Genomic DNA, 26,156 nt, shown 5'->3' on the forward strand with positions numbered 1-26,156 from the left:
TTTTTTCGTTATTTCTGCAACTGTGTTATTTTTCGTTTTATGCACCAAGGGTGACGAGCTCCATCGTTTATTATTTGGTATAAATCTCTCAATTGCTGTTAATACTATTTGTTTGAATTCAAGCCACATCTGGTCTACAAATATAATATTAATTTGGAAGGAGTGGAGATTAAAGGTTTCAGGAATTACTGCAAGCAATCGCCGTTAATAGCACATAACACGTAGTAGTTGCAGTAATTCCTGAAACCTTTAATAAGACAGTCGCAGTGTTCCAAATCCAGAATGGATACAAGTTTTGTAGTGAAGATTGTCTTTCAGGAAGGTGTTAAATCAAGTTTTATCTGCTCTTTTGAATAGGTGTATTTCTCGTTTATTTTTGGAATATTTGGGTGTTAGATATTCAGTCTCGTTAAAACATATCTCTCCTGTTGATTTTTATCCCGTAAGTGCTACCTGTTTATATCTAGGTCATCTATATAGATGCTGAATAAAGATGGACATAGTTCACATCCTTTTCTAGCTCCCCTTGTTGTTGTTAATTGCTTCAACATTTGGACATATGATTATAATTTTTGTCTCGATGTAAAGAGATTCTATAAAGTTGATAAGATGCGTTGGGAAGCCTCATTTTTTTCATATTCTGCACACTAGGTGGTTTCTGACTCTGGAAAAAGTTTTATCATACTCTACAAGCGCTCTGAGTTAAATTCTTTCCTTTTCTCCACCTGTTGGTTTAGACTAAAATGTAGTGAGCGCAAGTTCGTCCTTTTCTGAAACCTATTTTTCTGCTAATAAAGTGGTATCAGACCGAGAAGGCAACTTATTATTTAAAATAGTTCCGTAGATTTTATTTCCTGCGTTAACGAAGCTTATACCTGTGTAGTTGTTTGGATAGCTTCTGCCGCCTTTCTTGAATAGAGCAATTTTAGGCCTTCAACTTCTAAAATACCTTTACCGCAGTCCAACATATAGGTTAATGAGACGTAGCATACGTTCCTTCATTGAAATATCTCCAAATTTAAACAGCCTGGCATTTATTACGTCCGTCCCTCTTGCTTTTTTTGTTCAACTTCTTGGATTGAAGCATCTAATTACACTCCTGGAAATTGAAATAAGAACACCGTGAACTCATTGTCCCAGGAAGGGGAAACTTTATTGACACATTCCTGGGGTCAGATACATCACATGATCACACTGACAGAACCACAGGCACATCGACACAGGCAACAGAGCATGCACAATGTCGGCACTAGTACAGCGTATATCCACCTTTCGCAGCAATGCAGGCTGCTATTCTCCCATGGAGACGATCGTAGAGATGCTGCATGTAGTCCTGTGGAACGGCTTGCCATGACATTTCCACCTGGCGCCTCAGTTGGACCAGCGTTCGTGCTGGACGTGCAGACCGCGTGAGACGACGCTTCATCCAGTCCCAAACATGCTCAATGGGGGACAGATCCGGAGATCTTGCTGGCCAGGGTAGTTCACTTACACATTCTAGAGTACGTTGGGTGGCACGAGATACATGCGGACGTGCATTGTCCTGTTGGAACAGCAAGTTCCTTGCCGGTCTAGGAATGGTAGAACAAAGTGTTCGATGACGGTTTGGATGTACCGTGCACTATTCAGTGTCCCCTCGACGATCACCAGAGGTGTACGGCCAGTGTAGGAGATCGCTCCCCACACCACGATGCCGGGTGTTGGCCCTGTGTGCCTCGGTCGTATGCAGTCCTGATTGTGGCGCTCACCTGCACGGCGCCAAACAAGCATACGACCATCATTGGCACCAAGGCAGAAGCGACTCTCATCGCTGAAGACGACACGTCTCCATTCGTCCCTCCACTCACGACTGTCGCGACACCACTGGAGGCGGGCTGCACGATGTTGGGGCGTGAGCGGAAGACGGCCTAACGGTGTGCGGGACCGTAGCCCAGCTTCATGGAGACGGTTGCGAATGGTCCTCGCCGATATCCCAGGAGCAAGAGTGTCCCTAATTTGCTGGGAAGTGGCGGTACGGTCCGCTACGGCACTGCGTAGGATCCTACGGTCTTGGCGTGCATCCGTGCGTCGCTGCGGTCCGGTCCCAGGTCGAGTGGCACGTGCACCTTCCGCCGACCACTGGCGACAACATCGATGTACTGTGGAGACCTCACGCCCCACGTGTTGAGCAATTCGGCGGTACGTCCACCCGGCCTCCCGCATGCCCACTATACGCCCTCGCTCAAAGTCCGTGAACTGCACGTACGGTTCACGTCCACGCTGTCGCGGCATGCTACCAGTGTTAAAGACTGCGATGGAGCTCCGTATGCCACGGCAAACTGGCTGACACTGACGGCGGCGGTGCACAAATGCTGCGCAGCTAGCGCCATTCGACGGCCAATACCGCGGTTCCTGGTGTGTCCGCTGTGCCGTGCGTGTGATCATTGCTTGTACAGCCCTCTCGCAGTGACCGGAGCAAGTATGGTGGGTCTGACACACCGGTGTCAATGTGTTCTTTTTTCCATTTCCAGGAGTGTAGTTCGTTTCGATGACGTCTATGTTCCTACCGATTGAGAAATTTTCATAGTATTTCTCTGGTGCTGAGTCGTCAATCTGCTCTCTCTGCAAGAAATAAGAAGAGAAATTAAAATAAGTCACTTCATATTTCAGCCGGATAGAGCTGCCTCTAAACCAAGGGAGGGGACACATGATATACGTTTAACGTTTAACGTTTAACTGTCAATACAACACCATCTGGTGTACATGCTCACAGAAATTCTCGTAATACGATGTAATATACTCAAAGTCGTTTATATATAAAACCTTACTCAGTAATACTAAAACTGTGGTGTCAAGTAGCATATTGTCCATCCTACGTAACTGATATTAATAGTGCTGAACATAACGTAATGGGGCTGACAGTGTTCACAATATAACTAAATACCTAGATATGATGCAGCTGTACATATGTTTTGTCAAGTGTTCTGTGATAAATGACATGTATGTGGCATCGCATAATGTGAATTGTTGTCATATAGGAAATAAATTTGACGTGTTCTCTCCCTTGGTAAACACAATGTGCGGTGAACTACATCCAGAGTGGTTGCGAGTGAAGAAATATTTACCATCAGCCCTTAGCGTTTGAGCCGGCCGAGGTGGCCGAGCGCTTGTAGGCGCTACAGTCTGGAACCGCGCGATCGCTAGGGTCGCAGGTTCGAATCCTGCCTCGGGCATGGATGTGTGTGATGTCCTTAGGTTAGTTAGGTTTAAGTAGTTCTAAGGTCTAGGGGACTGATGACCTCAGAAGTTAAGTCCCATAGTGCTCAGAGCCATTTGAACCTTAGCGTTTGAAGTGTAGCGGCTTTGAAGTATATAACTGAATGGTACTTACCAGAACGCTTACTTCTCGATGTTGCCGACGCTACCACGACGCTGTTGTTATTAAATTGGTGTGAAGATGATTGTACCATGAAAATTTTCCGTACACAGCCTACAGTCAGTAACCATAACGTAAGTAACTTTAAAACTGGAGGAGCTATTTCTCTGTTCTTAATTAGTTTATTCATACACAATTCAATATTGTTCCTGGAATACTACAAGTATTAAAAGTCTTCAACAGACGCTATGCGGGTCCACTCCCAATCGTGCTGAAGCTGGTTATTCATTAGTCTATGCTTGCAGGATACTATAATGGAAACAGATATCTTAACAGAATGCTACAAATGTGTGGAAGCAAAAAATAAAAGAAATATAAGGAAGAACGTCTTGTCGACGACGACATCATTGCAGACAAACATTGTCTTCGAGCACAAAGGTTACGCTTTAACAGCTGCAACAGGAAGTAATTAATGCCGGTCTGTTTAGTATCAATTAAGTACCGTATTTACATATTAAAATCAAAAATATATCGAGGGGAAAGTGAAATGTTAACAAACTATATCAGTCGTAAAAAAAATGTGAAAGAAAATTGTTTTCCTAGTTGGAAGTATTTATGACCGGACGGTGTTTCTCGAACTGCGACTAAGGGTGCTTCGTTTGCTAGTATTGCATGAGCATTCTTTCGTCTTCCGAGCATAATTATGTCACATAAAAATTACTTATTCCTTAACATCAATGAAATTTTTACATTAAGCTCCCATTTCTGTTTGGGAAGAAAGCACTTCATTTTCGCGTTAACTGGCTTTGTTGCTCTAATCTGGACATTCAGCAACCAACTGCAGTCCAAAAATATCTCTCTCTTACTTTCTTCCATCCAGCACAATTCTTTTTCATAACACCATGAAATGGGCCTCCGCACTTCCAGGAAGCTCTAAACTGGGAGAGACATACTGAGAGAATGAGGTTGTCATATAGGAGGCGAAGTTTGGCTAGGTAGCTAACGAGGAGAACACCGCAAGCGCCGTAACCAGATCTCCCAGAAAGTTCACCCAGTCGAAGGGGGCCCAAAATAACCGATCTTGGCCAATCCGTAGATATCCTATCGCTTCTGAAAAAACGAAGGTCAAACTTTTAGATGTACTGTAGCGCTACTTCACCCGAAGCGATGATTCTTTAGCTACCGTCGTCACTTTACACATTAGCGCCTGAGTTCGAAAACTGATTATTGTTTTTATTTTATTTTTCATTTATCTACCTATGTCAGCAGAAGGGTAACACAGTTATGTTTGTTATCAAGTTAGCGGATACATGGGCATTACATTAATTGTAAAACTAGAACTTTGTTTCAGAATATGTTTCAGACATATATATATAATATTCATGCGGACAGTGATTTCAAGGGTTACAATCTTTTTACATTTTCTTTTTCTTATATTTCATTCTTATATCAATTCGAATATTAATTTTTATTTTCTATTCTTGTGTTTATTCTTCAGGAAGTTTTGATGCATTCATATATTGTTTAACACATTCGTGCAGTAATCTTCTATGGACATTGGTACATAAAAGAAAAACAGAAAAATAAAAAGTGTGAGGTCGCTAGTCGCCGTGCCACCTATTCGCTTGATTTTGCTCTGCGCTGAAGGGCACCTAGAGTACCTTGAAAGGTCCGACTGCCCTTTCTCAGAGATGGTAGAGCGTCTCCGGATAATCCAGACAAGTGTTCTCTTATTCTGATTCCTCTTCCACTGAGCGAAGTTTCTGCGAAATCAGGTTATGATGGCACTTGCCGTGTTCTTCTGGCAAGAGTCGTTACGTGAAGTGGAAAGTCTAAGGTTCGAACCTCACTGTGGTGCACTGTTGTAGGCAGTCACCTAGCTTCATACAAGCCTACATTCAGCCTGCAGCAGAAAGAGTATTTGTAGATTTCAATCTTTTTTTACTTATCGTAATGAGCATACATTTATAAGAACATGTACTCTTAAGTATCATGTGCTCGAGAGTGCCAGTGAATTCTCATTGTATTACTCGACTTAACTGTTGCAGGACAACACCCTGCCGACAGGAGAAAAGTCCGTTGAGGGCTTCAGCATCACGCTGGAGAAAATCGACCGGCACCAAGCGGGCGTGTACCAGTGTACTGCCAACAACGGGGTCGGCGACCCCGTCACCGTCGACATGACGCTGGATGTCCTCTGTAAGTACCGACACAGCTGCTTTCCACCAGACAGTTTGTACCCATTAGGAAAACCTCTGCATCCAAAAGAGATTAGTAGATGTTGCTTCACCTTATGTGCCGGATCCCTACGTCCGAACCCAAAATATATTTTCAGGGAGGTGCTGTTGTCTTCAGTTACTATGAGTTTTCACAGTCTATTCTACTTACCAGATGCGTTATGCCCGAAGATACTTAAGCTTTCCCTCTTTAATGGGACTATGGGGGAGGCAGTCGCATAATTTATTAGGAAAAAAGAATTTGCGCGAGACTCTTCACTTTATTATACCACCAATCGTCTTACAGGAAAATGAAAAACATTTAATTATAGAATGAAGCAATTTCTATTTTCCTAACTGCGAATAATGTTATCAATGGAGGCTGGGATTAGATGATAAAATTGGCAAATTGATATAAACGAGTCGGCCAGTTTCGAGCTGCGTCATGTCACAAGAACAAAATTTTATCTCTCACACCAAAAACTTTTTGCATACCACAGTTCTGATGGTTATCCACTCACTTCTTAAAAGTGTACCCGTGTTCTGTAATAAATAAAAGCTCTGTACTCCAGATGCCGGGAGAGGATGGGGGGCAGCAAGTGACCTCTCCTCCCTTCCATCGTGGACGCCTAAGGACAGATCCAGTTTATCAAAGTCGATTGTATTTTACTGACACAACAAGCTAAACACTCGTATAGTGTCTCTAAGAAAATGTGTATATTAAAATAAGATGTAATCATAAAATATGAGCAACTGAAGATATAAACGTACTGTAGAAATTTTGAGGTTGAACGAGAAATCCACCGACAAACTTTCAGAGATGGCAGTCTGAACAAAACAGTAAGTTAAGAAATAAAAAGTGTCTACTACACATGAGCTGTAAGGTGAATACCATAAGAGCTACGAGCACTTGATCGTCTTCGTGTACTGTGAGACACATTTCTTCTACTGGAAGATCTTTGCTTTCCGTATTTTGAGAGGTGGTAGTATGAACCACAACAAGAAAAAATGTCCAGTAGACAAGACATGAAGTTAAACAAGTGTTCATAGCTCGTAAAGTATGCATTTTAGAGAGCAAGTTTGCTGGACGTGATTTTCTTGTTTAGTTCCGCAGTACGTCGTCCAAAAGTATTGAAAGCAAAGAGCTTACAAGCAGAAAGATATGTCACACAATAGTGAAGATGAAATAGTGCTCTTATACCTCAAGCTATGCATTCCAGGGCCTATGTTTACTATTTTGTTTTCTTGTGTTGTCCGTACTGTGATCTTCGATGTCGGTGTGTTTCTGGTTAACCCTGTATAAACGACCTAAACATACTCTAAGACAAAAAAATTGACACACCACGAAGGAATTATCCAAATGGGACGGAAATCGCTTGATTTGATGTGCATGCACAGACAAACAAATTATTACAATTTCAGAAAAATTATTTATTCAAGAGAAAGAGCCTCACAAAATGAGCAAGTCAATAGCGCGTTCGAAACAACGTAGAACGTCGTCAACGTACCGCTGTCTTGTAATGGTGTTTCGGATGAAAACCAAAGAGGTCGTGCTATTGACTATGACTATTGACTATGAGGCTGTTTGGCGGGCGACATTCACGTTGCTGTCCTACAGACACGTTTTCAGTCTAGAATTTCATTGACTGCAGCTAAATTGTTTTCAGTGAGGAGTCCCGGTTCGAAGTGAGCCCCGATGGCCGGTGAAGACTTGTCTGGCGACACACCCCGTTCTTGAATAAATCATCCATTTTTGTATGAAATTGTAATCATTTGTTTGTCTGTAAATGTACATCTACAGTTTCCGCACATTCGAACGATTCCTTCGTGGTGAGTCTTCTTTTTATTGTTTTGTTTTATAGTATACTAGCGTAGAAACCCGACTTTGTCAACACCTTATTTAAAACTATGCATCCATCCACACCATTACCACGCAGTTTCTGGATTGAAGTACGTGTTGTGCAATGATATAATTTTATAGGAACATTCAGCGGCATTTGTGGATACTCTCTGCAAAATATGCTACAAATGGAGCGAGTAGCAAAAAAGTCATGCACAATGCGGTAGTTTCCCATACATCTCACTGTTAATGTCTTTGTATTTCCTTAGCTGTGTGTCGTACAACGATATAACATTGTAGGTGCGTACAGCAGCATATGTGGACACTGTATGAAAAATTCATTGTGGGAAAAATTAGTAACAATGAAGTAATAAATTTAAACGTCGTGCATGTTGAAGCATTTTTTCATGGACCTGATTGTTTATGACATCATAGCTTCTGAAATATGTGCATTACAATGATGTAATTTTGCTCGTTCATTCAGTGGTATATGTGAACACTGTCTGTAAAAAGTGTCGTGCACACAGTTAGTAGTAAGGAATTAATAAACTTTAACGTAATGCCTCAGGTGGGCCTTTAGTGTATGAACAGCGGAAAGGTAGCAAGTAATGAACATTTTTCCTTTGATTATGTCGTAGGGGTCGTCAGCGAGAATTTTTTTGGTAAAAGGTTGAAATTATGCAAGTCACTAAGAGCTTTCTTTCTCAAATAATGCATGAATAAAGTCTGGGAATTCCTGTGTCACGGGCTACGCTTCTTTTTACTGCCACCGTCCGTCCCCTGTCATAGGTAGGTGGCTCTTACCCCACCTGACAGTAAGGTATATGTTTAAAAAGTTTGGTTGAAATCGCTCCAGTGGTTTGGGAGGAGATATGGAAAACGCCCACACAACCACACACACACACACATACACATTATATGTGTAATATGCATGGATTACTCCTCCTCCTCTTTTACGTTTGGGCATAATCCAAAATGTAAATCAAGTCAACTCTTTATTAACAAGTATACTTCATACAGAAACTTTCTGGCAGGTTAAAACTGTGTGTCGGACCGCGACTCGAACTCGGGACCTTTGCCTTTCGCGGGCAAGTGCTCTATCACCTTTTTTTTTGTTCACCTCATTTTGTTCACTTTTGTTCGTTGCATCTGCTCGTAAGACATCCGTTTAAGTTCGTTGTTGATCGATTAACTCAGTTTTTTTTTATTACAGAGGGCAGCTAACCCTCTGACCGAACACGCTGAGCTACCGTGCCGGCACCAACTGAGCTACCCAAGCACGACTCACGGCCCGTCCTCACAGCTTTACTTCTGCCAGTACCTCGTCTCCTACCTTCCAAACTTTACAGAAGCTCTGCTGCGAACCTTGCAGAACTAGCTCTCCTGAAAGAAAGAATATTGCGGAGACATGGCTTAGCCACAGCCTGGGGGATGTTTCCAGAATGAGATTTTCACTCCGCAGCGGAGTGTGTGCTGATATTTTCGACTGTATCACGTTGACTGTTCTCACTACTTTGTCGGTTCCTGTTGTTCTAATCAACGACGGGTCTTCCTTTATATACGATATACTCCTACCAGTGGCGCATTCCGAAACATACCAAAAAGGCTATGAATGGTCCACAATTTTCCAGGACATTCCACAACATTCGAGAGTCTTCTGGAAAGTACCACAATGATTTTAGATGTTATGAGATGTTCTGAGATCTTCCCAAACATTCTGGAATCTTCTCGAATGTTCCAGGCTATTTCTTAACATTCTAGAACATCCCGCATCGTTGTGGAACATTCCAGAACATTCTGAAATGCTGTGGAATGCTCTCAGATACACTCGAATATTCTGGAATGTTCTCGATTGTTCTGAAATGTTCTAGAGATTTATAGAGGGTGAAACTTCGCAGCCCTTATATCTTCAAAAGCACGCCCTTCAGGTACAAACGGGAACCTTCTTCATGGATGCGGTATAGAGGGCTACCACACCGTAGTACTCCCTCGATCGTACTGGGACTCCTTTTTGAGTTTTCGCGGCACGCTTATTGTACACTCTTTTTTATCATATGTTTTGATTTTCTATAGTAAGTAGATATTCTAACAGAAGGTCTGTGCGGTTTTTATAAAGTAAATCTCATTGGAATACGAATAAGGTGAGTGTGTAACGAAAAAGTTGACACACTGGAGGTGGCGAAATCCGTACTTTCTGGAACAGGCGCCACGAGCGAGAGGTCGCATTAATCTAGTAGCGAGTAATTTTTCTCCTCGGTGCTGCGAAGAATGAAGCATCCATCAACGTCGGCGCTCACGCCGCCTTGCTACGCCGCGCTGCCGAAGACTGGGCGAGTTACAAAGTCTCCGAATTAGCCCCGGTCGATAGAGGCCGGCGAGCCCCGCGACGCGCCTCTCTACACAAATTACCCGCCTTACACGGCGGCCATCTGCTCTCGCTGCCTCTTCTTACCCTTGTAAGAACATGAATCACGCACAGCCTTTCTTATGAATGTCATTTACTGTATGGCCACCGGTTTCGACGCTTCAGTGCACCATCTTCAGGCCTTAGCTGATGATCATGGGTTTAACACTACAAGTATTCATGATGCACCGGTGGCCTACATAACTTGATTACGTAGACTACCTGTAACTGTGATGTTGTCTCTCCAACCATCACTGTTGAGTTGACAGTTGGTGGTTGGAGAGACATCACAGTTATAGGTATTCTAAGTGTACCAGTTATGTTGGCCACTGGTGCCTCGTGCATACGGATGGTGTAAACGCCTTCAACATCAGCTAAGACCTGAAGATGGTGCATTGGAGCGACGAAATTGGTGGCCACGCAATAAATGAGTTCATAAAGACGGTTGTATATGTTTCATGTTCTTACAGTAGTGAATGAGAAGTGGTCCCCCAGACCTCCAGTAACAAGGATGGACGTACAAAAGCTCTTCTTACCCTCTCTTCCGCCACTCACTGTGCCTCTTCTGTACCCTTAAAACCAGTGTGTTCGATCGTTAGATTTTTGTGACGCAATTCTTCTGGCCGTGCTATACTTTGCAGTTCGATGGCAGTGTAGTAATTCAAAGAACTGATCCGGTTCTTGCTTGTAAAATGCTTGCAGCCACAAGTAATATTAACTAAGCGGCGTTGAATACACTAGGTGCGGCAGAGCTGCGTGCGGCGTTTATTCTACTGTACACCTGCATCTATACTGATACTTTACCTGCCGTTTCTTGAACCTTAGGTCAGTGGGCGGGCTATGCACGGATCTGTACAAAAAGAAAAAAAAAAGAAAAAACACAGAAAAAAAGTTGGAGCCGTACACGCCTGTTTTCAAGCTCAGCAGCTAACTTGCTGTTGCTGTTGGTGTTGCTGTTGCAGTGGCTACAGTTTCTAACTCTTACAAAATAATCAGAAATATTACATAAATGATAAATGAGTGAGTAAGAAAATGGTTCTATTCTACCATCAGAAAGTGTTGTACACAACAGCAGAGAATCCATCTGAATAATACTTATTCAAGAAAGTAATCTCTAATAATCGTGCGGTTGTCCTAGGACTACCAATTAAAATACAGACAGAAATATAACTTTAAAAAAAATATATTGATGTTGCGTGAAGTGCTTTACAACAGTGGTAGTAGAATTCCCAAGGTATACAGGGTGGTCCATTGATAGTTACCGAGCCAAATATCCCACGAAACAGGCATTAAACGAAAAAACTACAAAGAACGAAACTTGTCTAGCTTGAAGGGGGGAACCAGATGGCGCTATGGTTGGCCCACTAGATGGCGCTGCCACAGGTCAAACGGATATCAACTGTGTTTTTTATATAGGAACCCCCATTTTTATTACATATTCGTGTAGTACATAAAGAAATATGAATGTTTTAGTTGGACCACTTCTTTCGATTTGTGATAGACGGCCCTGTAATAGTCACAAACGTACGTGGTATCACATAACACTCCGCCAGTGCGAACGGTATTTGCTTCGTGATACATTACCCGTGTTGAAGTGGACAGTTTACCAATTGCGGGAAAGGTCGATTTCGTGTTGATGTATGGCTATTGTGATCAATATGCCCAACGGGCGTGCGCTGTGTATGCTGCTCGGTATCCTGGATGACATCGTCCAAGTGTCCGGAGCGTTCGCCGGATAGTTACGTTATTTAAGGAAAGAGGAAGTGTTCAGCCACATGTGAATCGTAAACCACGACCTGCAACAAATGATGATGCCCAAGTAGGTGTTATAGCTGCTGTCGTGGATAATCCGCACATCAGTAGCAGACAAATTGCGCGAGAATCTGGAATCTCAAAAACGTCGGTGTTGAGAATGCTACATCAACATCGATTGCACCCTTACCACATTTCTGTGCACCAGGAATTGCATGGTGACGACTTTGAACGTCGTGTACAGTTCTGCCACTGAGCACAAGAGAGATTACGGGACGATGACAGATTCTTTGCACGCGTTCTATTTAGCGACGAAGCGTCATTCACCAACAGCGGTAACGTTAACCGGCATAATATGCGCTATTGGGCAACGGAAAATCCACGATGGCTGTGACAAGTGGAACATCAGGACGTTGGTTGGTTAATGAATGGTCCGGCATTATGGGAGGAAGGATAATTGGCCTCCAATTTATCGATGGCCATCTAAATGGTGCAATGTATGCAGATTTCGTATGTATTCTTCTACCAATGTTAGTAAAAGATGTTTCACTGCATGACAGAATGGCGATGTACTTCCAACATGATTAATGTCCGGTACATAGCTTGCGTGCAGTTGAAGTGGTATTGAACAGCATATTTCATGACAGGTGGATCGGTCCTCAAAACACCATACCATGGCCCGCACGTTCACCGGATCTGACGTCCCCGGATTTCTGTCTGTGGGGAAAGTTGAAGGATATTTGCTATCGTGTTCCACCGACAACGCCTGACAACATGCGTCAGCGCATTGTGAACGCATGAACGAACATTACGGAAGGCGAACTACTGGCTGTTGAGAGGAATGTCGTTACACGTATTGCTAAATTCACTGAGGTTGGCGGACATCATTTTAAGCATTTATTGCATTAATGCAGAATTTACAGTTCACAAAGGTACATGTATTACATTGGAACAACCGAAATAAAAAGTTCAAACGTACCTACTTCTGTATTTCTATTTAAAAAAGCTACCTGTTACCTAATCTTCGCATAAAATTGTGAGCCATATGTTTGTGACTATTACAGCGCCATCTATCGCAAGGCGAAAAACGTGGTCCATCTAAAACATTCATATTTCTTTACGTACTACACGAATATGTAATAAAACATGGGGGTTCCTATTTTAAAAAAACGTTTTTGATATCCGTTTGACCAATGGCACCACCATCTAGCGGGCCAACCATAGCGCCATCTGCTTACCCTCTTGAAGCTAGACAAGTTTCGTTCTTTGTAGTTTTTTCGTTTGACGCTTATTTCGAGAGTTATTTGGCCCGGTCACGATTGATGGACCACCCTGTACACAGGGTGATTATAATTAAAGTTAAACTTTCAAAATGCTCTAGCAATAACAACACTGCTCAGAATGACGTCAAATTCCAACGGAATATTATTGGAGAAGGCGGAAAACGTATGGCAGAAGAAAAAAAAAATAGAGTGAAAATTGAACAATAGATGGCGCTGTATGTGTCAGAATACGTAAATGAAAACACCTGTCATGCGCACTACTCATTGAAGTTGGTATAAGCAAACCGGGTTCACGGCTTTTTTTTTTTCCTTTCACGTCTGCGACGTTCGCCGTGACCATCTCAATGCCGGATCGTGTTCCGCTTGTAAAGTTGCATTACAGGAATGATGACTGTGCACACGTCGCTCTGCAGAAGTTCCTGACACTGAAGGGTTTGAAGAAAGGTGTTGGTCGGACGAATGCCATTGGTCTGGAGAAAATGATTCGGAAATTCGAAAAGACGGGTTCTTTTGGTGTGCAACCTGGTAGAGGGAGGAAACGAATTGATTCGACGTCATTGAAAGCAGTGGCCACAGCAATGCGGGAGGAGACGAGTGGTGCCGTGCAAACATGTAGTGCACGCAGAATTGCCCGAACAATGGACATAACCTTGACCACGGTGCGTGAAATTCTACAAAACACCCTTCTTTACTATCCATTCAAAGTTACCCATATGCCCGAGTTGCTTCCTGTTGACCTGCCAGAAGAGAGACCTTTGCTTTAGAGTTTCTTGCTCTCATGGACAATGATTGACCGTGGGAGATTTTGTGGACAGACGAAGCCCACTTGTATCTCATACGATATGTCAATACACAGAATTTTCGAATATGGGGAACGGAAAATCCACACTCAAATCAACCAGTACCGCTTCAACCTGGAAAGGTCACTGTGTGGTGCGGGTTTACGGCATAGTTTATCATAGGGTCATATTTTTTCGAAGAGACAGGTGTTTCAGGTCCTGTAACTTGTGCCATCACTGGCAAGCTGTATGAGTGTCTTTTGTACAACCACGTCATTCCAACTCTCGAGCGTACTGGATATGTGGGTGGGATCATTTATATGCAAGAAGGCGTACCTACGCTCATTGCAAAACCCGTTAAGCACCTGCTGATGCACTATTTAGGAAATGCTAGAATTATCAGTCACCGTTTCCCTACAGCCTGACAGTCCCCATCACCTTATGTTAATCCGCTTCACTTCTGGCTGTGGGGCTATCTGAAAGTTGTTGTGTTCAGTGTTCCGATTGCAAACTTAGCTGCATTGAAGGCACACATTGCGCAAGACATTCTGAACGTGACCGCGGAAACACTTCGATCAGTTTTGGAACGTCCTGTTTCTCGATTTCAACCTGTTGCAGAAAAATATGGACAGCATATTGAACATGTTTTGCGCCAGACACACGGAAATTAATAATCCGATTTGATTTTGATACATGCTTTTTATGTGGTTGTTGGCCTCAGGACAATAAAAAACCGATGTGACTGACGCTTTTTATGCGGTTGCTGGCCACAGGACAAGTAAAAACCGAGTTTTCCCATCCTATGTGATGTGAGCTTGCCGTGGTGGATGGGCTTACGTAACTAACAATATCACACCTGTACACCCCTGTACCTTGGAAAGTAGTACAGTTTGTTTAACGTCAAACGTACACCTTAGGCATTGTTCTATGATGCATTTGTCATTTTTAGTAGACCACTAGTAGTTTGTGATGCTTACGGCTCCATCTATTGCTACATTTTGTAACTCTTTTTTTTTCTTCTGTCATACGTTCTACCTCTTCTCCGTTAATATTCCGAGGCAATTTGACATAATTCTGACCAGTGATGTTATTTTTACAGCGGTTTGAAGGTTTAACTTTAATTATAATCACCCTGTACTCATCCAAGATGCTAGTAAAACCCCGTCCGCGGTGGTCTCGCGGTTCTAGGCGCTCAGTCCGGAACCGTGCGACTGCTACGGTCGCAGGTTCGAATCCTGCCTCGGGCATGGATGTGTGTGATGTCCTTAGGTTAGTTAGGTTTAAGTAGTTCTAAGTTCTAGAGGACTAATGACCACAGCAGTTGAGTCCCATAGTGCTCAGAGCCATTTGAACCATTTCTGCAAGAAAAACTAAGTCCATTCGCCAGCCCAAAATAAGTCAGAGTTTAGCTTAACGATTTACTCATTAGCAGACAGGGTCAACGACTCCCACATCAAATACAGATAGCATGTGATTCTGCGTACAATACCTTATGAAGAAAACAGTTTTGAAACTGTCGAAACCGTGGTAGAAGTTTAATACATCTGTATTTTGCAGCCGCGTGGCTGTTATTTCCAATCCTTTGAAGCTATTGTATGCACAGTTACCGAAGCGCAAGCATGTTAAAAATCTTATTATCCAGTTATTGCTGATTAGTGTATATATATTTTTTTGAAATAAGGGGCTACCTGTATAAGATTGAATGTTGGTAATAGGGATGAGTCGGGGGTTGGGTGTTGCAGTGATATATTGAGAGAGAGAGAAAGAGAGAGAGAGAGAGAGAGAGAGAGAGAGAGAGAGAGAGAGACTGTGACACACGGACAGCTCCATGTTGTGCCAACATGGCTTCGCAAGCCGTCTTATACTGTCTGACGAATGGTGGAGTACATCGTGTACCACTGTACTTCTACGTTTCATGTTTAACAATCAGTTGCTTTCTTCACGAATGCAATGGTGGATATTGTCGTACTCTCGGATTTTTGCAATGAATTTACGAGAGAAATCCATCGAGACCATTTAATATAGAAAATACACCAGTGGATAATTTTTTTCCGGTGCAATAATTTTCTTCTTTTTTCGGTGACTAAATGACAATTACTGTCATTTTACGTCACACCAAAGCGGTTCCGTAATGCCAAAGTTTGTCGCATATAGATAAATTCTTTTAGAAGTTGATTCATCGTTCCTCGATCATTTATTTCTTGCGTTGATATTATTAATGCCGATCGAAACAGCAAATTCTGTTAGGGGCACCCTGTAACATCAAATGTCCGTGGTTGGCGACTTTAGGGAGACAGTTCGTCCATTTTGTGCTGCCATTTCCCATCTCCGACGAGTGCCGCTGCTCGTGTCCAGTCGACCGGCTCGCATATGTCCCTCATTTAGGGCGAATGTTGTACGACTGACGCTGTGTGTCGCTTCCCAGTTTGTGAGGACGATTTTAGCCACATGTCGGTCGTTAGAGCTCGTTACGCAGATGTGCTCTAGCTCTTCGGTGTCAATAATGGAAGGCGATGCCTGCCGGGAAGTGCACGTGGTGCACTCTTGCCTTGTGGGCAGGGCTATTGTAAGCAGTTCGGATATGATATGCGCTTCATGTACTCTTTCCCTTCTCCTCATATAACCACCTTACAATAAATACACTGTCGAGTGCAAGTGAAAGTTCAGTAAATTTATACACTTCCAGTCTCATTTCACTACCTGGGGGCAGAATATCTATGACTTCAGAAATGTCACTATTAAGTATTACTATGATTTAATCGCACTGGCGATTTACCAGAATGATTCTTTCACTCTTCAGCAGAGTGTTAACGGACCACGGTTTTAATATGCCAGAACGTTTCTAGACTGACTTGTCACTTTTTTTTTGACGACCTGACGGCGGGTAAATAAAGTAGAGTCTGGGTCGAACATCGTAACCGGATGTCGTGAATGTGGCTCGCTGAGGCTATTACAGATCTGAATCTGATTCAGGAGCCAGGTGATTGCAGTAATCCCCATTGCTCAGAATTGTTCTCAGTGAAAGTGTAAGATGTCTGGCAAATCCAACACCTTCCATGAAAACCCTGACATGGATAGCAAATCCGGCAATATGTCACATAGCTCCGAGTAAATCCTGACATTAAGTTAACCAAAGTAATACGGTCAACGAGTGAGCAAAAGGAATATCACAGACTAGCACAAGAACGCCTAAATGCATCTCATACCTTCCTACTGTGAAACAGACGCAGTTCCGAGGGGAGAAACGAGAACAGAAACCGAGAGTAGGACCGTGTAAGCTAGAAGGCCCTACATTAAGAGCGGGACACACCCACATCGCTGGCCGACCACCACGAGGTCCAACCCCCAGCCCATGTTAAAAGCTAGAGCTCTCCAGAAGAACAGTAAATATCTTATGATAACACTAAAAGGACCACACCAGCTGCAAGTTTTAGCGTGAGACTATACGCGTCTCTGTTACATAGCATACATTAAAAACATTGCCCCACCACGAAAAGTATAACGTTTCTCATTGGATAGACAGAATTTTTGTAGGCAGTGCTTAAGGTTAACATTGAGACCCTGATTGGTCAATTGAAAACACAGCCAGATACCTTTTTTTTTTAAACCAAGTTCGGTAAACAGTAGTAATGATAAGTTCGAGAGAGTTTCTACCGAGACGGTGAGGTGTGTGGAGCTGCCTAACCACCGAGAAGGTAATGAACGCACGCGATGCCGCATAAGAGCGCATAAGGCTTCACTCAGAACTGCAGAAGTCTCATCCGTTACATCCCCTTTTTACGTAATACTAGTGTCGATCGTCAATTAAACTTCGTGGTATTCACATTTGCTACTTGAAGTTAAAATGTGAAACGCGATGATTTTTCTGTTATAGAATTATTGAGAAGCCACATCAGCCACTGTAATTTACGACAAATTAAATAATTATTAAAGATAATTTGAGGGTCACTGTAGACCATTTGGTAGTTTTCTCTTTTTATGAAACTTAACATAAACCTAGATTATAGATGTGATATGGCATAGGTCATCCTTCGATCCATTGTAGAACTTGGAAACCCATTCAGGGAATATTCGTTCACATTTTTGCTGAACGCAGTTGGCTTTCATCATCCTGTATTAAAATATTTCCTTTTATCAATAGTGCAATTTATAAACAATGTTTTGTAAGTAGAATAAGAATTCCAATGGTAAACTGCTTTTTCGACGTTATTTTACCAGCTAACTAAGAATAGGAAAACCTTGAACCCCTTCCACTAAAATTAGTTAATATTAAGATTCTTTTGCAGGGAGTGCAGTGGAGCTGACGCTGAAAAAATTAAGTATTTGATTATATCATCGCTTGTCTCACTGAACTCTTCTGAACTGCACATGTCATGTGTGGTCTGGCGTCTCCTTACAAGCAACAGGTCCCAGGTTCAAACTAGTCAATTCCCTAAAAGACACACTCAGAGCGTCGTTGCGCAAAAGTGATAGGGTATCTCTGGAGTCAGCGAAATATTTTAAAGTTTCATATGCTATTCCAGTCTCTTATCGATCCTGACAACATGTCAATGCACATTACATTACTAAAAGATAGGTACCCTCCGTTGATCTAATCAAGTGAACGTATAGACTAACGTAGAGTGATGGATCTGCAACTAAGCTAATCATATGTGCCTTTCACGAGGGTTAATGATCCCAAACCACGAGGCTGCTTGCACAAACCTGCAGTATTCGAGTAATAATCCCCCAGTGATAGCTCTCAGAGATTTCCCGCTGGATTTGTTGTTCAGTATTCCTCCCCAAAGGGTGTTTAATGATCTCAAATAACGGTATTATTTTGAAGTAGGAATTTCTGAGAATTTCAGTACCATTGTATGGTAGTGAAGTGATTAGCCGTTGGGGAACGAATCTGAGATGTTTGTCTCCCATATGTATAAAATTTTAATAAAGTAAAAAAGGAAAATGCAGCCAATACAATCTTACTTTTTTCGGTAACTGGCATGAAAACAACTAATCTTTATGTTTTCGGGTGTGCTGATAACGAAAGTGTTAATGAAAATACCAGATTAGCTCTTGTTTTTAAGTTACGATAAGTAGACAAATGCTTCCCCAGCTTTCTACGTGGCCAGTAATGATGATTTTTATTAGAACCAATTTTATATTAAGAAAAGGGAGAACTACAGAATAAACAAGTGAATAATGTTGTGGGTTCCTGGTTCAAGTGATTGACGCTTAGGCCACTATTTCTTTTTACAATGAAGCTCCGTGGAGAAGATATACAGAGGCACATGAAACAACGGAATCTGGAGTAGGCCTATGGTTTCCAGATCCACGGAAGTCTGACATTTTAGCTTATCGCAGTTCAATCATAATAAAAACTGTTTCATTCTATCACACGTACCTTTCATTTATGGTACGTACCTAATCAGAATCATGCAGTAGCACACACTTTAGACTTAACTCTGGAAGCATCAATGAACAGACTCCACTGATAACTTTTATAGTCAGTGCCCACAGCTGCCATTAGTCCCTGCACATCACTACAAAGTACCAACTTATTTTCAATTTAGAAATATGGAAGGTATGGCATCTGGCGGTTACGGGACGCAGTCACATTTAACGTCTTATCAAGATAATTCTATTTTTGTTGTTTTGACGCCGACAGTTGAGCTTTACCTTTTGACTGTTCCAGATTCCCCTCTATGCCATTACGCTCACAGACTGTTACTTTGTGAAATTCTGTACACTCATCGTTACACAAAGAATCAGGATCTTTCAAAGAACTGGATTCTGAAGACGATGGTGCACTACAGCCCTCGTCACTACTTCTATCAGGTGGGACAGGAACAGCCAGTCAGACTCCATAACGCACTTGTCGCATGGCGGACGGTATGTTATGCTACTTCATGGAAGACTTTGTCTTCTAGGAAATACCATGAGTTGATGGGTTTGTCATTCAAAAGTAACAACCATTCACATGGTTTGATGGTTCTCGCCAGATCATTGGTGTAGCAAAGCTTGTGGGAGAATTTATGCGATTCAACCACTAATGGAGACTCTAGACGCAAGATGTGCGACATAAATGACGAGTCCAGGCCTTGTCCTGATACCCAGTTTCACAGCCAAAGTACGCCTTCCGAGGACATGGCGTTATTTTCCACCTTTGCGATTTCAGGTTATCTTGATCGCAAACGTTGGAAAATTTGTCAGATTTCACAGGCTGACCTTTTTGCGTTAGTTCATCACCTCATATTTATGCTCCCACCTTATATTTTGAAATAAATTTTAAGCTTCATACAGGAGCGTGAAAATAAACACAGCGGGAATTTCTGTTTTTTGAAGAGACTTGTTGCTGTTATGGCTCGTGAAGCAGAAAAATCGTTGCAAATGAATATAACACGTTATAATAGGGAGTTACTACCTGGGAAAAAAGTTAAAGGCACATCTTCTTGGTTGTGGGAATAGGATATTGTCTTATAAGTTATGGACCTAAATGACTGGCAGCGGAAAGTTTATCCATATACTGCAACAGTGTCTTACGCATACTGTTTTAATGTTGTGTGTCGTACGGCGGTATAACCCTCTAGATGTTCAACGAACCATTCACGCATTTTGGTAAGTCTGTATCTGTAACTTAGTGGAAACAAGAAACGTAGTCAGTAAATATTATACATGACTTTTTATTGTGTTATTTTTGTGAGCGGAAAAAAAACATTAAAGTAAATAGAACACTTTCTTCACTACTACTTACGAGTGTTCCTCACTGTACAGGGCTTTTGAAAGACTAAGCAGTCAACGTTCATGTGAATGGGGAACATGCTAACGATGCATTGCAGCGGCTTCAGTGTTAAGCTGGGGTTCTGCTCAACGACAAGAAAGGCAGATAATATACACTCCTGGAAATGGAAAAAAGAACACATTGACACCGGTGTGTCTGACCCACCATACTTGCTCCGGACACTGCGAGAGGGCTGTACAAGCAATGATCACACGCACGGCACAGCGGAAACACCAGGAACCGCGGTGTTGGGCGTCGAATGGCGCTAGCTCCGCAGCATTTGTGCACCGCCGCCGTCAGTGTCAGCCAGTTTTTAACACTGGTAGCATGCCGCGACAGCGTGGACGTGAACCGTATGTGCAGTTGACGGACTTTGAGCGAGGGCGTATAGTGGGCATGCGGGAGGCCGGGTGGACGTACCGCCGAATTGCTCAACACGTGGAGCGTGAGGTCTCCACAGTACATCGATGTTGTCGCCAGTGGTCAGCGGAAGGTGCACGTGCCCGTCGACCTGGGACCGGACCGCAGCGACGCACGAATGCACGCCAAGACCGTAGGATCCTACGCAGTGCCGTAGGGGACCGCACCGCCACTTCCCAGCAAATTAGGGACACTGTTGCTCCTGGGGTATCGGCGAGGACCATTAGCAACCGTCTCCATGAAGCTGGGCTACGGTCCCGCACACCGTTAGGCCGTCTTCCGCTCACGCCCCAACATCGTGCAGCCCGCCTCCAATGGTGTCGCGACAGGCGTGAATGGAGGGACGAATGGAGACGTGTCGTCTTCAGCGATGAGAGTCGCTTCTGCCTTGGTGCCAATGATGGTCGTATGCGTGTTTGGCGCCGTGCAGGTGAGCGCCACAATCAGGACTGCATACGACCGAGGCACACAGGGCCAACACCCGGCATCATGGTGTGGGGAGCGATCTCATACACTGGCCGTACACCTCTGGTGATCGTCGAGGGGACACTGAATAGTGCACGGTACATCCAAACCGTCATCGAACCCATCGTTCTACCATTCCTAGACCGGCAAGGGAACTTGCTGTTCCAACAGGACAATGCACGTCCGCATGTATCCCGTGCCACCCAACGTGCTCTAGAAGGTGTAAGTCAACTACCCTGGCCAGCAATATCTCCGGATCCGTCCCCCATTGAGCATGTTTGGGACTGGATGAAGCGTCGTCTCACGCGGTCTGCACGTCCAGCACGAACGCTGGTCCAACTGAGGCACCAGGTGGAAATGGCATGGCAAGCCGTTCCACAGGACTACATCCAGCATCTCTACGATCGTCTCCATAGGAGAATAGCAGCCTGCATTGCTGCGAAAGGTGGATATACACTGTACTAGTGCCGACATTGTGCATGCTCTGTTGCCTGTGTCAATGTGCTTGTGGTTCTGTCAGTGTGATCATGTGATGTATCTGACCCCAGGAATGTGTCAATAAAGTTTCCCCTTCCTGGGACAATGAATTCACGGTGTTCTTATTTCAATTTCCAGGAGTGTACTTATCATAAAAATAATTATCGTGCTAACTGTTTTGGTTGTATCGAAGGTGCTCTGTATCGAAGCTACTCGCGTTTCCTATAATCACCTTGTTGTTCCTCCGAATCTGCCATGGGATAATAAAATCTTCGAGTTTGACTCGTCAACAGTAGCTACTCTTTCACAACGAAAACTTTTTTTTTAAATTTACTAGGAACGTTTTCAGGAGATATTAGGTGTCTTTTCCGGAGGGCCTGTTGGTTGAATTTTTCTTAAAAGTTCCATTACGTACTCGGGATGGGAACAAACGTGTGATCAGTGCCACCGCCCTTCTCTGAACACCATCGAGTTCGCTGTTTGTCGTTTGGAGCTCAGGCTTTTGGGCAGTGTTCCAGTAAGCATCATACAATCTCTTTTGCAGGTCAACCGCAGTAACATAGATCCTGCTGATAAATCGAATCTTCGTTTTAGTTTCATCTGCAGCTGAGCCGATATCGTCACATCTCATGTCTCCATACATTTTTACAGACAAGTGTAAATTACTTGATTTCTATCATCATGTTTTAGTCAAACAGTTAAATGCACTGCGTTTTTCGTACATCCTTATGTGTTCTTTGTTCAGTTTCTATTCTTGTCACCAAGTTATTCTGTCCATGTCTTATTGGAAATCAGTTTTTATCGGTCATTATGACATAGCACCAGCTCAACAGTTGTATAATGGAAAGAGTCGGTGATGTCCTTGCCGAAAGAAGCATCCATGTGGAAAACCTAAATTAGTGTGATCGCATAGGGAACAAGTTTCTTAAGTGTTTCACCAGCCCCCTTTCCGTATGAGCGTGATTACTGCAGGCATGACGTTTACCAAAGCGACTTCCAGCCACCTAACTTAGCCATAAACGTAGGCATAGTACCGGCTTTCAGAGTTCTGCCTTGTGACTGCGTTTACAATTATGCGCTCACATTCGATGCAGCTGTGCCTAACTCCAGCGAGACAGTCAAAATATGGGCACCAGACCCTGATGAACGTTTTCTGTAGCTGTACTTGAGTAGATATGTGTGAATTCAGCCTCGTAGTAAACTGTATGTGTTTTTCGAGACATATCAAGACTCGGACGGTTTTGTTACGGCTTCCCTATAGAATGAGAGATGTGAAATCAGTAGCAGTCTTTTAGAAGAAGCTATCCTGGACTTCGCTGAAAGTGTTAGTGACAGCTCAGGAAACCTTACATTAGGCAGCTGGACGAAAATTTGAATATTCCATCTCAATGCAAGTCCAGCAATGTCTTAATCGCTTAAATACCTTGCTCAACTGTAGTTTAGAATAGCACAGAACCTTCACCACTCAGTCATTCATTGAATTAAAATGTTTAAATACAACGGGCAGTGGTGCTCTCTTAAGATTGCGCAGGCACAAAGGTTATATAATATTTAATATTTACTTCAATAAGACGTCTCTGCCAGTTCAGGATCTACATCTACATGGATGCTCTGCAAATCGCCTTCATAGAGGGTTCATCGAACCACCTTCATAATAATTCTCTATTATGCCACACTCAAACATCGCGCAGAATAAACGAACATGTATACCTTTCCATGCGATGTCTGATTTCGCTTACTTTATAACGATGATCTTTTTTTCCTATGCAGGTCGGCATCAACAAAACATTTTCGCGTTCAGAGGAAAAAGCTGGTGATTAAAATTTTGTGTGTAGACTCCGCCTCAACGTGATACGCCTTTGTCTCAATGATGTCCAAGGTAATACTATATCATGTCCGTAACACTCTTCCCCTCATTTCTCTATAATACTAAAACAGCTGTTCCTGTTTGAACTTTCTCGTTGTGCTCCGTTAATCCTATATGGTAAGGATTCCACACCGCGCAGCAGTACTCCAAGAGGATGGACAAGCGTAGTGGAGGCATTCTCATTAACAGATCTGTTGCATCTTCTAAGTGCTCTGCCAATAAAACGCTGTCTTTGGTTCGTCTTCCCGACAACATTTTAAGTTCTTTTATATTTAAATTCGTCGTAATTGCAAATCCTAGGTATTTAGTTGAATTTATTGCTTTTAGATTTGACTGATTTTTTGTGTAACCGATGTTTAACGGATTCGTTTTGGCACTGATGTGGGGCCTTAACCTTCTTTTTATATAGGATCAATTGTCAGTTTTGGCACCAAACAGATATCTTATCTGAATCGTTTCGCAATTGGTTTTGATCTTGTGACGACTTTACTAGACAACAAACGATATCATCATCTGAAAGCAACCTAAGAACGCTGCTCGAATTGTCTCCTAAACCGTTTACGTAGATAATGAACCGCAGAGGGCCTATAATACGACCTTGGGGAGCACCAGAGATCACTTCTGTATTACCAGAGATCACTTCTGTATTACTCGATGACTTTCCGCAAGTTACCACGAACTGCGATCTCTCTGACAGAAAATCATGAATCCATTCGCATAAATCAGATGATTTTCAACAAGCACGCAATCTGATTACAAGCTGCGTGTAACATACGGTGTCAAGAGCCTTCTGAAAATCTAGCAATACGGAATCAATATGAAATCATTGGTCGATAACGCCCAAAACTTCTTGTGAATAAAGAGGTAGTTGTGTTTCACAAGAACGTTTTGTAAATCAGTGTTGATTGTGCATTAACACACTATTCTCTTGTAGGTAATTCATTATTTTATTTTATTTGTTTTACACGTCTAATTCGGAAATACCAAAATGAGGAGGAAATCTCCAAGGTCATGGAAGCGTCACTACAAGAAAGTACAAAATGAAAATAAAAACAGATAAAATAGAATGTTTACTAACCCAAAAGAAACACAAGCAATAAGTTTATGTAATCACTATCAACAGTAAAACAATAGAATCAACTTAATTTTTCAAAGAAATCATTGACAGAATAGAAGGAGTGACCCATGACGAAACTCTTCAGTTTAGATTTGAAAGCGCGTGGATTACTGTTAAGATTTTTGAATTCTTTTTGTAGCCTATTGAAAACGGATTACCTTACGCGCTAAGCTGCACAACTCTCTGCACAAGAGTCAAGGAAGTGCGATCCAAATGCAGATTGGATTTTTACCTACTATCAACTGAGTGAAAGCTGCTAATTCTTGGGAATAAGCTCATACTGTTAACAAGAAATGACAGTAAAGAATATATACGTTGAGAGGCTAATGTCAGAGTACCCAGCCTAATGAACAGGCGTTGACCAGAGGTTCGCCAACTTCCATCACTTATTACCCGAACCGCCCGTTCTTCAGTCGAAAATATATTTTGAGAATGGAGAGAATTACACCAAAATATAATACCATACGTCATAAGCGAATGAAAACAAGACAAGTAGATTAGTTTTCGTGTCGAAGTATCACTTACCTCAGATAACGTTCGAATAGTAAAAATGGCAGCATTAAGTCTTTGAACAAGATCCTGAACGTGGACTTTCCACAACAGTTTACGATCTATCTGAACACCTAGAAATTCGAACCGTTCAGTGTCACTCATAATACGCCCATAATGTGAAATTAAAACGCCGGGCTTTGTTGAATTATATGTTATAATTTAAAAAGTGAGTCTTACTATGATTTAGCTTTAGTTTATTTTCTAAAAGACATGGACTTATGTCATGAACTGTACTATTTGAAACCCAGACTATGTTGCACACGACATCCTTTAGTACCGAGGTGGTGTCATCAGCAAACAGAAATATTTTAAAATCACTTGTAATAATAGAGGGCATTCCATTTATATAAAATAAGGACTAGGAGTGACCTCAGCACTGACCCCTAAACCCCCTCCCTTCCCCCTCAGACACCACATCGTAGCCATTCTGAACACTATGGGTAATGACCGACTGCTGTCGGTTGTTAAAGTAAGAGGTGAACCAATTTTGAGCTACTCCCTGTATTCCAAAATGGTATAACATCTGGAGCAATATTTTGTAATCAACACAATCAAACGCCTTAGTTAAATCAAAAAAGATGCCTAACGTTCGAAACCTTTCGTTTAATCCATGCAGTACGCCACAAAGAAAGGAGAATAAAGCATTTTCAGCTGTTAAACTACTCCTAAAACCGAAATGAGCATTTGATTTGTGAAATAAAATTATCAATTATCCTTACATAAGCATCCTTTTCAATAACTTTAGCAAATACTGATGGCATAGAAATAGGTCTAAAATTGCCTATATTATCCCTTTTCCCCTTTTCATACTGCGGCTTCATTACTGAGTACTTTAATCGTTCAGGAAATTGACTTCTAAGGAAAAATTA

At 42.4% G+C, this 26,156-nt stretch overlaps 1 protein-coding gene across 4 annotated transcripts in view; it reads left to right on the top strand.

The window, feature by feature from the left end:
* LOC126272310 (lachesin) overlaps positions 1–26,156 on the top strand; it is an 853,630-nt gene that overhangs the window by 627,575 nt on the left and 199,899 nt on the right. For all 4 annotated transcript variants that reach the window (XM_049975090.1, XM_049975087.1, XM_049975088.1 and 1 more), the window contains exon 5: positions 5,404–5,554. In XM_049975090.1, the coding sequence (XP_049831047.1) occupies positions 5,404–5,554 (151 nt within the window). The remainder of the gene's footprint in view (positions 1–5,403; positions 5,555–26,156) is intronic.

Source organism: Schistocerca gregaria, chromosome 5, assembly GCF_023897955.1.
Source record: "Schistocerca gregaria isolate iqSchGreg1 chromosome 5, iqSchGreg1.2, whole genome shotgun sequence".
Classification (NCBI taxonomy): domain Eukaryota; kingdom Metazoa; phylum Arthropoda; class Insecta; order Orthoptera; family Acrididae; genus Schistocerca; species Schistocerca gregaria.